The sequence below is a fragment of the Musca autumnalis genome, unplaced genomic scaffold, assembly GCF_047663935.1.
Source record: "Musca autumnalis isolate F117 unplaced genomic scaffold, ASM4766393v1 scaffold_4, whole genome shotgun sequence".
Taxonomy (NCBI): Eukaryota; Metazoa; Arthropoda; class Insecta; order Diptera; family Muscidae; genus Musca; species Musca autumnalis.
In genome coordinates, this window is record NW_027411977.1 from 22410007 (window position 1) to 22425366 (window position 15360).

A 15360-nucleotide genomic window follows, 5' to 3' on the forward strand; every position below is an offset into this window, starting at 1 on the left:
TCATGATTTTACCCTACTATGGAACTCGATCTAGAAACGCCTAATTTCATGAATTTTTTTAATGAAATTCACGCTAGTGTGGACCGGGACTATGACAGATACACTTTAGGTTTGTCTGGTTACCCTAAAATTTGTACCAATTGTTGCTGAAAGTCGTCTGTTAACACAAAAGTCCAACAAACGAGAGCGAATCGAGAGAGACATTTTGACAATTCTTTTTTAAGCTGAAAACAGATACAACGTTTGATTAAAGTTTTGCGTTGGGCGTCGAGAAAAAAACAACAACAACAGGGCGACGACGACACCAAAGTCCAGCGTTTATCTGTTTGTCGGCATATATTTCAAATGAATTTGAATTTTTCGGCATCATGCCCAACAGTGTAAAAACGGCCAAAACGACACAAAACTTTACCCAAACGTTGTATGTGGTTTCAGCTTTACTGAGACTTTGCGAATTCTTGGTGGACAAATTTCTTCTAGCAATCACTTGCAACTTTTCTTCTTCCTGAAAACAATCAATCAGCAGTTTTTAATTATACGGTAATTAATGTTTGTGCAAATTGTAAATAATTTTTTGCGGAAATATCAAGCCCATTTGTTTTGTGTTTTGGAGAACAAAGTTGCAAAATTTTGCAAAATGTTGCCTGTTTTAGCAAATAAATGGCGAAACAGCCCTAAAACCTGTTTTTCGTGCTAATGTAAAAGGAACATTACTCTCCGAGAAAGTCCTTGCTTGACAATTCTTGCTGGTAAATTAAGGTGTAGTTTACACTATATGTAAATGTCAAATGACATGAAATTTCCCATCGTTATATATTCGCTAATATGTGAAATATTGTAGATTTTCTTTGCGCCATTTACTCTGTGCAAAAATGTAAAAAAACTACGTCTCCACATTGCCTCTGTGGGAAGATATGGAATATTTTTATTTCGTGTCTTATGACATTGATAGTGTAAACTACCTCTAACCAGACAGACCTTTTGCTGATCATGTAACATCGGCCTCTTCATGTGTTACCATATATCTGTGAGTGGCAACAATCCAAAATCGATTTCGATTTTTAGAAAATGTTGATTAATCGATATATCGTGATAAATAAATAAATTAGCTTGGCTTGGCAGACTTTGTTGGCAGGCATTATTAATTGTGTTGAAAAAAGTTTTGTTTTTTCGTATTTGGTAGTCATTATTATATTAAACTAATTGAACCCGGTTCCCCGAATAAGGTAAAATATATTTTGATAAATGTAGGCCAATTTTCGTATTTGGTATTAGCCTCCTCTATAGAGTCTTAAAAGGTGGAAGAAGATATTGGTGTAATAATGCAATAAAAAAAAATGTTGAGAGGTGGAAACTTTATTTTGATGCCCACTGTATATATGGGATATATGGGCCATGTAGTGATATACTCTGAAATTTTCAGGAAGGAAACCGGTTAGCGGTGTTTGAGTCCATAATCTTCAAACAAATAAACGTACAAACATTTTTCTACTTTATATATTTAGATTTGTTGGAAGGATTTTGATCATAAAAAGACCTATATTTTTACTAAAACATGTACGAAAATCGTTCACAATCTCGTGATGGAGGACGTGGTGGTGGTCGTGATCAGGGCGATGACCCTCCCATGTCACGACTTTTCATAATTTGCAATAAAGCCCATACGGAAGAAGATTTCCGTGAAGCATTCAGTCAGTTTGGTGACATCGAAGATATATGGGTTGTAAAAGATAAACATAGTGGAGAAAATAAAGGCATAACTTATATTAAATATGCAAAAACTTCACAAGCTGCTCGGGCCCAGGAAGAAATGAATGGCAAGACTATTGGTACCTTGGATAGAACATTGAAGGTGTTGGTGGCTGCAAAGTAAGTTCACGGTTGTGTGTTTATTTTCAGCGTAATATTAATTTTCACTCCTTTCCTATAGTCGTCATCAAGGTTCCAGCAAGTCGGACAATGAACATGAAAAATATGTACGCCTTTTTATTGTTTGTCCCAAAACGTCTACTGAGGATGAATTACGCGATGAATTCAGTCAATGGGGTAAAGTTGAAAATGTCACATTACTACGTGACAAAGCATCTGGGAATCCCAAAGGATTTGCATATATACGTTATGGTAAATTTTATGATGCTGCAATTGCCCTCGAAAACTGTCCAGCCAAGTACAAACCCATATTTGCTGAACCCAAGGATTCGGGAAGATCTCTATCAGCTAGAGATGATGGCGGAGGACGAGGTGGTGGTGGTGGTGGACGTGGTCCTGCCAATATGATGAATGATAACATGGGCTTTGGAGGCGGTGGTTTCAATAATATGCCAACGGGTGGTGGTGGCAATTTCAATAATTGGGGAGGCAGCAATCTTTCAAGCAATAAGGAAATGGCCCAATTCTTGCGCCTCCAAAATATACCAGTACCAAATCCTACATGTCTGGAAGTTATCATCAGCAATTGTGTTAATCAAGATCAATTGTGGAATTTGTTTAATATTATTCCAGGACTAAATAATTGTAAAATTTTAAGAGAATGTAAGTATTGATTAATTATTCATCACTTTTAGTATTTTGGGGTGCTATGTAGCTTTAAAGATATTTTTGTGGCTTAAGTCTCGTTTAATGCCCGAACGCAAATCGCTCTGGTATATTCACCATAAGTACAACGGTTACCGTCCTGGTCACAATGTTTTATAATCAGTCTTTCCCCGGTTTCAACTTAAAGGAGAGACTGTTTTCTCAACCTTTATCTTCGAATAACCACCATAGTTTTAAAAATGGGCCAATGTAGGTGTGGCAGTAAAACTTATGAGCAGGGGTGCCAAGTTAGTGGTTTTCCCGCAACTTGTTGTGATTTTTGACGTACAAAAACCACTGTTTAAGCAGGAATGTCAACTGTTTTAAAGTAAAAACCGCTACAGACCTACGGTGCGTATGTGGCTGTAGCGGTTTTTACCTCGGAACAGTTGGCATCCCTGCTTATGAGGTCCGCAGCAAGTCTTACCCTTTGATAAAATCTAATTAGTAATCCCTATCATTAGCCTTTGCATTACAATATAAACTAAATGTATGTCCAGCCAATATTAATTTCTTTTTAAATTTTTTAGGTGGTCCACGTACTAATGAAGCTCTCGTGGTCTATGACAGTCCAGAAGCAGCCATATATGCAAGGTAATTTTTGTATTTATTGGACTTTTGAATGTTTTAATTAAAATGTAATTTTTGCACGTTTTGCAGAGATAAGCTACATGGTTTGGAATATCCAGCTGGTGAACGTATTATAGCGAAGGTTTCTGGAATGAGCTCTGCTCGTATTGATACTTCATTTATTGATAGTAAGTTTTATTAATTTAAATCGTATTTATGTCAAAAAAATGTTAGGCTTCTTCATAGAAGCGATTTGTGGGCTTGGTATGCTTATTAAAGTTGTTGGAGAGTTTTATTTATATAGCTTTATACAGTGGCACGTAACCACATATGTATTTTAAAATTTCCCCTACCTAATCTTTTTCAGAACGTTCAAAAATGGATGCAATTTGCAGTGTTCCTCTACCACCGCCTGAACCATTGGCACCCTCAGATGCACAATGTGCCCAGCGTTTGTTTATTGTTTTGGCATCGGTAAAATCAATTAATTTATATATCATTCAATTTGTTTATACTTTCTAATGTTTAAATCTTCTTTACAGAATATTCCAATTTCAATTTTGAAAAATGTCTTTTCATGCTGGAGAGGATTAATGGATGTTTATCTTTTGCCCAATAAAAATTGTGGTTATGTCAAATATGCTAATAAAAATTCAGCATTAAATGCAATGCAAACGTTGCACGGTGCTGAGATTTGTGGTACCCGTATTAAGGTAATTGAAAATTTATCGAATTCAGTTTAAAGCATCACTTGGATATTTTTTAAATTTTATCAAAATACATTGGTTACGTTTATACGGCTCTATTTTAGTTTATTTGACATTTCATACATTCTACGATCCAAGTGAAGCCATTAAACTATGCAGCTGTTTATGCATTCCATTTTAAACATTCACAATTTTATTTTTTTCTTTCTTCAACATCGCAAAGGTATTGGAAGCTGAGGAACGTGATCACAATAATGATGATGGTGATGGTAATCGCAAACGTATGCGACGCAATTAAATGTAAGTACATATTAGCAATTGAGAGTAGAGTGTTCTACAAATTTATGTACAAGTATTTTGTGTAATCCCCAAAAGGAAATTTGACCAATATGCACTGGAATTGCATTGGATGTTTGTTTCGTATTGCGTGTTTGTCCGTTAACTGTGTATGTCTACATCTTGGGCGCTGTGTGAAGAATAGTTCATCTTAATACCAGTGTCCAGTGTTAAACTTCGCGGCAGCCAGAGTAATCTTTAGGGTTAAGTCGGTAATACATACTCATTGGGAATTAGTACAATTGCATAATGCTGTTGGCCTTAAACTACCCTAGCAAGAAGTTAAGTTCATGTTCTTCTTAACTAACCAGTTTTGCTTGTTTCCGTCACTAAAACAAACGAGTTTGAAGAACTCTCTTTAAGTCCAGGATAGCAAACTTTTTACAGTCACAGTTTGTAGGTTAGGTTCGGAAGTCTTTAATTACATGTTAGCAATGCCACCGTGTTGCAATTCGCTTCCCCGGCCAACCAACATCAAATATTCAACGTTGGCAAAATACCCCTCAGTAATGTTGGCGACATTTCCTGAGTATTTCAGTCATGTAAAGCTTTTCTAAAAGTGGTAGCTTTAGGATACACCTTTCGGACTCGGCGATAAACAGTAGGTCCCATATCATTGAGTTAATATGAATCGGGGTGCACTCATTGATATGAGAGAAGTCTCCCTTGTCCCGTCTGGGATATTTGTGGAACAATTATATTATATTATAAAGGAGAAATCAAACTTCTCAGTTTTCTTGTTATTGTTGCATCCATGTGGAATAGCACTCTGTTCGTTTTTCTATTTAAATAGTACCTGGTTCAATCTCCATGTCTAGGAATGCGACTGTGGCCACAAATTTTATGGGGATAAATGATTAGGTTTTGCTTGGGACAGTTGAAAGGAGTAGTTGATGAGGAGTAGTTAGTGGTCGGAACTGTTGAGGAGGAGTAGTTAGTGGTCGGAACTGTCTACCAAACCGATCTGCACTTTCCGTGTTATTCACATATCTGTTGTCCATGTGTTTAATGGTAGACTGATTTTAAGTCAAAGGGAAAAAATCGGTTTTTTTATGCGGGAAAACATATTATAATATTATATCATACAATGTTCACAGTTTACACAGTAAAAATCTTCACCACCGCTTCTTTGAGTACCTACAGCAGTTTGATATATTTATTCTTTCGGAAACACATGTTGAAGAAAGTAAAAAAAAAATTACAAAAACAAATTTAAAAATTTCAAAACATATTGGAGGTCTGCCATTAGGAACAGTACTAGAGGGAGAGGTATTGGGGGAGAGGTATATGGAGTGCGAAATGATCCAGAAAGAAATGGGTTTAAACACACACTCACCAACCGAGGAGCCAAGACATACTTCAGTGTGAGTTTAACAGCTGTCTTTTTGAGATATTACCGGTGTATCTGAGAGGAACTAATTGGGAAGAAGATTTCAAAAAGTGAAACGGGGTGCAGAGAACAATGGAAATATGAAAATCATTATGGGTGATCACAATATCCGGATAGGAGAGGAACAAGAATTGCCACAACAACTCCCATACAACTGCTATTCCACAAGAAATTCATAAGACAAAAACATAAATGCAAATGGTAGGAAATTTTTGGAGTTTTGTGATAATAGTGGTCTGATTGTTTTAAATGGAAGAACACAAGGAGATGAAGAAGGTAGATTCACATTTACAAATAAAAACGGTAGCTCACTGATAGACCTATGTTCGGTATCGCTGGAAATGCTAAGCTATGTAAAATCTCTTCGAGTTGAAGATCAAATCTGGTCGGATCATTTCCCATTAGTCTTAACTTTGCAGGAATTTCAAACTTCCGCCAAAACTAAAATGGAAAGAGACAAACAAAGAGCTATACCAAACATCAAACCTTTCAGTTTTACCATCCGGGTTCCAGCTTATCGATTTAATTACAACGATAATTCAGTCGTATCCGAAAGATACAAAATCCGATACGAATTGTTTTAAGAACAAATGGTTCGACTACGAGTGCTTAAAACATAGAAAAAAGACAATGGGTATGCTCAAAAAAACTAAGAAAATCGGAAAATCAGTATGATAGAAACGCTTACGTAGAGCAGAAGAAATTCTATGACCAATTATGCAAATCAAAGAAGGTTTCTTGCTACAAAAACATGGAGCAACAATTTGACTCTATCACTGATAGCAAATCTTGGTGGGCACTAGCGAAAGCAATCAAGCATGTAGAACAAGATATTAGCAGTGACATACCTGTAGAAAGTCTCATGACTTACCTTAAAGGTCTTCTATATCCGATAAGTAATACTGCACAGATCCTTTACGCTCCTAATTACATTACTAATCCAATTCTGGACAGAGAATTCACTCTTGATGAAATAAAAGACCAATTGAAAAAGGTCAAAACAAATAAAGCGCCAGGGGATGATATAGTCCCATACGAGTTTTTCATGTACGACACGGAAGATCTGTTATTAACTCTATGCAAAGCGTATACAAGGATCCTAAATGAATTTGACGATTATGAAACTTTTCGAAAAGGGATAATTTTCCCTATCCACAAAAAAGGAAACCTGAATGATGTTAACAATTATCGTGGAATAACATTTATGAATTATGAAGGAAAACTGGTGATTGGAATGATAAATGTTAGAATTACGGAATGGGTGAATCAGTATCAAATATTAAATGAATAAAAGGTAGTGTTGTGTCATTTATGAACAAACGGGTTCCAAGGAACGATTCCGTGAAAAGAACGAACGGATCCGTATCCAGCACATTCGTTTATGTCGTTTATTTAGATCCCTGATGGCCAAAATTACCAGCAGAACCACCATAATTAGTTTTGCACACAAAATCTATAGAGTTTGGCAATCTAGTTCCTGGAGCGGATCGATCTTTCTAGTTCCTTAATATAGTTCCAAATAGTTCCGAGAGCGACATAGTTCAATTAATCTTACTCTTTCATTGTTATTTCTATTTCCTTCTTTCCAAATAGTTCCGAGACCGATATAGTTCAATGAATCTTTCTCGTTTGTCGTTCTTTTTATTCCTTTCGTTCCAAATAGTTCCGAGAGTAAAGTAGTTTAACAAATCTTTCTTTTTGTTTTCATCTTTTGGTGGATGATGTAACGAGGCAGCATCTGAACGATGAAGGAACCGAACGTGAAAGGACGAAGTGAGTGCGGAATTAATTAAAGAAAATGAGTTATACAAATGAAAGGAATTATATGCAAGGCTGGAACTATATGAACTAAAGGAACTATATATATGAAAGAGCCGGATATAGTTCCAATAGTTCTTTGTCCGGAATAGCTCCTTGGAACTAGTTCGTTCCGGAACTACGCAACTCTAAAAATCTACTAACACAAGCTGCATTAGCGCAAGCATCATAAATTATCACACACAACACAATCAATGATTCTGTTAGCTGATATCGTTCAATAGGTCATATCTTTCAGTAGCTCATGTCGTTCAGTAGATCATTCGTCTACCTCGTTATTTTAGCTTCTCTGGTTCTTTTTGCTTCTTTCGTTGAAATCACCACCACCACGTACAGAAAACAACCACCATTTTTTGCACACAAACAAACTGACACAAGCTGCGTTAACGCAAGCATCACAAACTGACACACACAAAACAATCAATGTAGAGAAGAGGAACCATGAACGATATTCAAAAGAAAATGATGGACTAAAATGTTTTATTAATGAAAAAGAGCCAACGAACGAAGTGAGCGACCCGGATCTTTTTGGTGAACGGAATGAAAAAGATCGATCCGCTCAATGAACGAGATTGCCCAACACTAATTCCAGGCAGGTTTTCGGAAAAATTACTCCACTGTTGACAACATCTTCAATCTCATCATCTTCGTCGATTTCAAAGCGGTTCCAAGAGATCTCCTAATTTATAAGTTACAAGAGGCAGGATTAACGTCAAAAATTATACATTTTGTGGAAAAGATATATGAAAATACGAAGTCAGCAGTTTGGTCTGGTACCCACTTGTCAGAATAGTTTGATACAGTAGTTGGAGTTAAGCAAGATTGCCTGTTGTCCCCAATTTTATTTGCACTGTATTTAAACGATATGCACGATCATCTACAAGGTTGTCTTTATGTGGATGAAATCAACATTCGCCTTCTAATGTATGCGGACGAAATAGTTATACTGGCAGAAACCTTGCAAAGCATGATAACCAATTTGGAAACTTACTGCGATAGATGGGGAATGAAAATAAATCTTTCTAAATCCGAGGTAATGGTGTTTAGGAAAGGTGCCAAAATTTTCCTTAAGTGACAAATGGAGTTATAAAGGAGAAGCATTAAGAACCATAAATGAATACAAATACCTCGGTATGATTTTAACACCTAAATTTTCCTTTTCGAAACATCTCACAAAAATATCCCTAAATTTTACATGGAAACAGTTTATAGCAAAACCATCAATATCATTAACAGCGAAATGGAAAATGTTCCTGGCTGTCTGTAGATCGATTCATAGCTATGGTGCGCAGATATGGGGTAACTCATATTACAACTACGTTGAGAAACTGTATCGGTTATTTATAAAGAAAATTCTACACCTTCCAGACTCCACTCCAAACTATGTTATCGCCTAGGTAACCGGGGTATATATACAGACACTCCTTTCATATCCAATACTTGGCAATAGTTCTATTCGATTTAAGTAATACCGGGCTACCTTATATACTTGCCCAAAAAGTTGTCAACAAAAATCTGGCTTGGTTCAAAGATCATTCAGACCAACTATCAATATTTAACATTGATTATAGCAATATATTGAGGAACAAAACATACTGGATGGAATCAGGTCACAGACTTCTTATGGAAATCAGATCAAAAGCCTATAACACTTTTCTTCAAAACTCAAGCCAAAGTGAGTGAGAATCGTATATATAGATACCTTGATCCCAATATCGGAGCCATGTACTGTAATGAAAAATATTATCATGACCAAATTTCTATGATAATGAAAGCTAGAGGTGACCTTTTCTGGCTAAAGTTTAAGAAATACAGAACGCCGCAAAAGTGCTCGTTGTGCAACCTGGCTGAAGCGGAAACAATTTCCCATTTCATGGGACGATGTCCTGTTTTGAATAATACTCGTATGAAATACTTCAGTATGACTTTATTGTCTCAAAATGAGATTATTTTAAATGGTAGTGAAGATTGACCTTTAGGTCAATTTCGTAAAAATTCGCATTTTGTCCCATACAAATTACTGTGGAAACTTTGAGGCCCCAGTGGCACGGTTAACATATTCCGATTGTGCTCAAATTTTGGCAATCTAACAAATCTAAACACCTTAGGAGGGGTGCCGCAAACCTTAGCGCAGGTAAGCTAACAGCACTATTACAACTCTATAATCAACAATAACCGCCAGATTGCAGCAATGTGCCAGCGTCGATCTGTACAAGACGCTTAATACTATTCATTTTTGAATACCCATTTCCGGCATACTTCATTTTTTTATTTGGGCAGAATTCGACAAAGATTTGACATCTGTATAGTAATTTGCAAACTTATATTCCGAAATAATCGAAAAGGTGATATGGCGCCCAACGTGGGGCAATTTAGTTATTTTTTTATATTTGGACAGAATTTGACAAATGTTTGGCATCCGTATAGTAATTTGCAAACTTATTTTCCGAAATAATTGAAAAGGTGTTCTGCCGCCCAACGTGGGGCAATTTAGTTATTGGCAGGTCTATGTGTTATATGTCAAATTGTCGTTTCCAACAGTACGCCCATTGTTAAAACCCGACACGTTAAAATAACCGAACTTAAAAAAACGTAAGTTTGTTTAAGAATATGAGACCGAGGGGTATACCCCCAAAAGTCACTGAATGCATGTAAGTTGGTCCAATATAAAGTTAACGGTACATATTATTTGAATCGGCAAACGTCGATTTATAAATGATTTAAGTTTGTACAATATATCAAAGGTAAGTAAAAGTGTTGTTTTTACAGTGGATCACCCAAAAATACAATATTGTCCTATATATTATTCTCACTTTTACAGAGACAACAAAAATTACAATTAAAAAAAAAACACGAAACAAACAAAACATTTGGTTTTTTTCTCTCTATTTTATATCTCCAACCAAACATCATACAAGATATTTTTATTTTCTATTTTTCACAGACCACAATCACAACTGACAACTGAACAGAAAAAAAAGAACGGAAGAGTATGGACTTTTGAACAGAGACGACTCACATACTACTGAACATAAATAAATGATATGTAGAAATAGAGAATCAAAAAGAAAACAAATTGAACTGACATCAACCGAACTGGAAAACAGATAATATATAAACCGAACGGAAGGAAGGACTTTGAACTGAATCGGATATTTTGGACCTATATTTCTATATATATGAATACATATACTGCAATATATATAGTTAATCAACATTCTCATATACAATATACAACAACTATTATATACGGACATCTGTCATAAACAAAGATGTAGCGACAATTGATTCGTTTTCTCTCTCTCTCTCACTCCATTATTATGTACGACTAGACTTTTGATCAACTTTAAATGAATGAAGAAAAACACTTTATCCAAAAGAACAAAGAAAAACAATAACAATAACTAAATTAACGAATTAAACCCCCTTAAAAATATACTCTCTGAAAAACTTTCGTCCTTTATTAAGTATTACTTACAATTACTTAACAAAATTTATTTATCCCCACATAAAAATAATCAATTTTATTTATTCATTTTCTAAATGCAATTTATTCTTTTAAATTAATTTGTTTTATTTATTAGTAGGTGATTTGTTGTATATAAAGTAAGTATTTCGAGATATTTTAATTAATATATAATTGTTGCTAATCCTATTCGACATCAAATCATTGAGTTTTCGATCTTAGACCACACATATTTATTTAGCCTTATTCTGAACGTAAATTCCGGGTGAGTTCTCTCACTCTGGCTGACTTCCGTATCGTCAGATGCTTTGCAAATGACTGCAAATGTCTGAAGAAGTGTGTTTCATAACGCCGCAATACTTAACAAATGCATAGCTATGTACTTCAAAAAGTCACAATTGCTCATTTCAACGCAGGTAAAAAGCAAAACACGTACCATTTTTATTTCTGATGCATTTAGATGGGTTTTCGAGGAACAATGCATGAGTGTGCAACTGAAATATTTCGACGAAGTTTAAAAACTACAAAGCATCTGACGATACGGAAGTCGGCCTCTATCTTTTAAGCTGAAACGGGGACTTTACGTTCATAATAAGCGACTTGGACTTAACCTACAGAATAAGGTACTTTACGGTCTTGATCGAATTTTGATTTTCCATAGAATGGTACCTCAAAGCAAAGTTGAATTCGGACATAAACAAGGATCTTCAGCTAATGTTCGACTCTCGGTTGATACAGACGCTGGTTCTATCCATTACCTTCACTATTAAAAAAGTACGGCAACGAAGCATATGTTTACAACACAACTGCAAACACCGAAACACAAATTTAATTCCCCAGAAATCGTTGGCGGATGGGATAGAGATCAAGAAAACGCACTAAACATGGTTTCTCAGGGTTGGGACGTCATGACTCTTGACGAACAAAGCCATGAGCATAAGGAGCGCAACCATTGGCTTTAGTAACCCAGATGGATACTGGGATAATACGCCAGGATAAGATGAGAAGGCGTAGCTAAATGTTTCACAAGATACTGAGAGGCCGATAAGCCAAAACGCCATTCACCCACCATCACAAAGTTGGCTTGCATCAATGAGAATAATCCCAAAATCCTATAAGTACATTGCACCCCGGTTTTTGGTTTGGTTTTAGGATGCGCAGCTACCATTGTTGGCAGCTACTTCACTCGGAGACCTTGAGGTCCATTGTGATCATTCTTAAAGAAACTGTGTGTTGTGGTTAGGCTAAGTGTGATGATGATAGATGCTGGACTATTGCCGATTTGTTTTTGAAGTTGAGTGTGTAGGTGATGCTGTGATGATGGATGTAAGTTTATAATCAAGTTGTTGTGTGTGGTAACTGGTCTATTCTGCAGTGATGTGCGGTGGTTGGTCTATTATACTTACTTACTTAGCTGGCCCATTACAGAACATTTGTTCTACAGGCCGAACTAAGAAGAGATCTCCATTCCTCTCTATTTGTTGCTTTGCACTGTGCAATACCACGCCTTTTCATCTCATCATCCACTTGTTTGCGCCATCTATTCCTTGGCCTGCCAATTCTGCGTGCACCGCCATGTGGCATGTATTCATACGTCTTTTTAGCGGGTTCATCATCGCTCATTCTTATGATATGGCATAACCAACGCAATCGCTGTATCTCGATACGTTTAACTATATTGATGTCGTTGTATAGCAGATACAGCTCGTGGTTCATGCGACGTCGATATTCACCGTCAACGCAGATTGGTCCGTAGATCTTTCGAAGAATTTTTCTCTCAAACACACCAAGCACTGCCATGTCTGCTTGCGCAAGTACCCAGGCTTCGGAGCCATACATCAGCACGGGTAGTATCAGTGTTTTGTAGAGCGTTATTTTTGTTTGACGAGATGTGGCTTTGTTTTTAAATTGCTTATTTAAACCATAGTAGCATCTGCTGGCCAATACAATGCTTCTTCTTATTTCACAACAGATGGTGTTTGTAGTGTTTATGGCAGACATGACCAAAAAGAGAACGGAGAAAATTCAAAATATTGGCAACTTATAACAGTGTGTTAGTAAGTTTGTATTCACGCAAGCTATAAAACAATAACAAATCAAAACATTTGTTCTCTTTTGTACGCTCTTTCTGTGCATTCGGGTCGTGTGTGTGTAAATTGCCGAAAATCATCGGCACCGCCGTGTCAAAGAAGAACACATTTGGTTTATGGCAGTGCAGAGGTAGACGAAGTCTTTTACTACCTCAATATTTTAGGAACCAATTTCCACAGTCGGTCCGAGCTCAATGGACGCATTGTGCGGCGACACCATCAACTTGGTCTTCTCACTGTTTACCGCCAGACCCACTTTAGCAGATTCTCCTTCGACCTTTATAAAGGTATCAGTTACTTATTTTACTGAGCGTCCAATGATGTCTATATCATCAGCATAAGCAAGTAACATGTGGCTATTGGTGTAGATTGTGCCACTTCTTTTGACATTTGCATCTCGTATTACCTTTTCCAGCAGGATATTGAAGAGATCACACGAAAGGCTGTCTCTTTGTCTGAAACCTCTTTTGGTATCAAACTCTTCGGAGAGGTTCTTTCCTATTTTAACTGAGGACCTCGAGTCAGTTAGTCATTTTACAAAGCCGGATGAGCTTTGCGGGGATACCAAATTCAGACATGGCTTGGAATACCTTTGAACGCAGCGGGCTGTCGAAGGCTGCTTTATAATCGACAAAAAGGTGGTAGGTGTCGATCTGTATTTCTTGGGTCTTCCCCAGGTAAATATCTGATCAATGGTGGACTTGCCAGGTCTAAAGCCGCATTAGTATGGTCCAATTATCTCTTTGACCATTGGCTTTAGTCGTTCGCACAATATCCCTGACACGATCTTGTAGGCAATCGGGAGTAGACTTATGCCCCTATAGTTAGAGCATACAGTGTTATCTCCTTTCTTATGGACGGAGCACAGGTTCCAATAGTCGGGTACTCGTTCTTCCTGCCAGCTTGTGCTAACTAGCTGATGAATAGACCTTATCAGCGTGTCGCCTCCGGTTTTGAACAGCTCGGCTAGTAAGCCATCGGCCCCTGCTGCCTTATTATTCTTCAGCCGATTTATTGCTGTCTACCTCATCTTGGCTGGGCGGTATACATTCAATACCATCTTCTGGGATTGGGACTGTGGTATCTTCGTCGTCTTCGCTGCTATTGGATACCAACAGATTTGAAAATGTTCTTTCCATATCAAATTACCTTGCTGGTCTCTACAGGAGGATGTACCTGTACCAAAGCCATCAGTTTGATGCTTGACTCTTTGGTAGAATTTTCGGACTTCATTCTGGCTCCTATACATCTCGATTTTTTCACACTCCCGCTTTTCCATCTCTCTCTTTTTCCTGCGGAAAAGACGTTTCCCCTCTCTCCTTTTCTCCCTGTATCTCTCTCGTGTGCTACGCGTTGCTACGGATTGTAAAGTAGCCCTATATGCCGCATTTTTCTCTTCGGTGGCAGTACGACACTCCTGATCATACCATGGATTCCTTGGTGGAGGTCTCTGGTATCCAAGTATGGATTTTGCGGCTGTTTGCATGGAGTGGGCAATGCTTTGCAATTGCGCTGATATGTTATCGGGATGAGGAGTGCTTTGATTAAGCAATTGGGCTAGTTGAGTGGAATATGCTGTGACTATCTGTTGTGATTGCAGCTTACCAATGTCTAATTTTCGTGTTGTGTCTGTTCGTACTTTGTTTGCTACGTTTAACCGGGTGCGTACCTTTGCTGCAACAAGGTAGTGGTCCGAGTCTATGTTTGCTCCTCGGAACGAACGCACATCCAACACGCTCGATGAATGTCTTCCATCTTTCACAACTTGATCAATGTGATTTCTCGTTTTCTGAACTGGAGACAGCCAGGGGCCCTTATGAATATCGAGATGATTAAATCTGGTACTGCTAACTACCATGTGGTATTTATATAATTATCCGGAAGTGAGTTATCGTCCAAGAATCTACCCGTAAGTCGTTGATCGTAGTTCTAGAAAATAAGCCTAAAAATTCATGGTGGGCTTAAAAAAATCTGCATTGGGCTGATGGAAACCGGAACCCCAGGTTAACAACAAAACTTTTTCCAAAACCATCTGTAAGTATTTTGGGGAATACACCTAACTACACAAACTTGGTTGTGGCCCACTTTTAAAACTATTTTTTTTCTTATTTTAAATACAAAATAAAAGTTTTTAAAAAAATTCAATTCAAGATGTTTTATTGAAACTTGTTGGATTTTAGAAGGTAAGTAAATAAGAAAAATTATTGCAATTATACTTTGTATACTTAAAACAAAAATAATTTTCAAAATTAACAGAATTATTAGAAGAGAAAACTTAAATTTTCTTAACACGATATTTCTCCTGGTTCAGGTTCTAAATCCGATGATGAGGAAATATCTTCTACTAAATCTTTTAAATCGCTTAAAATAGGATTTGATTTTTGGGGTTGCCCATTGTCCTCCTCTTCA

At 37.0% G+C, this 15360-nt stretch overlaps 1 protein-coding gene across 2 annotated transcripts; it reads left to right on the plus strand.

Annotated features, from left to right (window-relative positions):
• Positions 1 to 1063: 1063 nt before the first annotated feature.
• On the plus strand, positions 1064 to 10958 carry LOC141401147 (RNA-binding protein 45-like). Of its 2 annotated transcripts, none has more exons than XM_073981066.1 (9): positions 1064 to 1226; positions 1506 to 1869; positions 1931 to 2532; positions 3105 to 3168; positions 3235 to 3332; positions 3512 to 3618; positions 3687 to 3857; positions 4075 to 4151; positions 10340 to 10958. In XM_073981066.1, the coding sequence occupies exons 2-8, from the start codon at positions 1556 to 1558 to the stop codon at positions 4147 to 4149; spliced, it is 1431 nt and encodes a 476-aa protein (XP_073837167.1). In that variant the 5' UTR covers positions 1064 to 1226; positions 1506 to 1555; the 3' UTR covers positions 4150 to 4151; positions 10340 to 10958. The 2 variants fall into 2 exon arrangements, with proteins under 2 accessions (XP_073837167.1, XP_073837168.1); XM_073981067.1 differs by having other exon boundaries at positions 1108 to 1247; positions 1424 to 1869.
• Positions 10959 to 15360: the final 4402 nt, after the last annotated feature.

Bases quoted from the DNA above. Each gene is read 5' to 3' on its own strand.
- LOC141401147 (XM_073981066.1), top strand. From the start codon at position 1,556: ATGTACGAAAATCGTTCACAATCTCGTGATGGAGGACGTGGTGGTGGT. The intron at 3,169-3,234 runs GTAATTTTTGTA...CACGTTTTGCAG, and splicing joins GAAGCAGCCATATATGCAAG to AGATAAGCTACATGGTTTGG. The intron at 3,858-4,074 runs GTAATTGAAAAT...AACATCGCAAAG, and splicing joins TTTGTGGTACCCGTATTAAG to GTATTGGAAGCTGAGGAACG.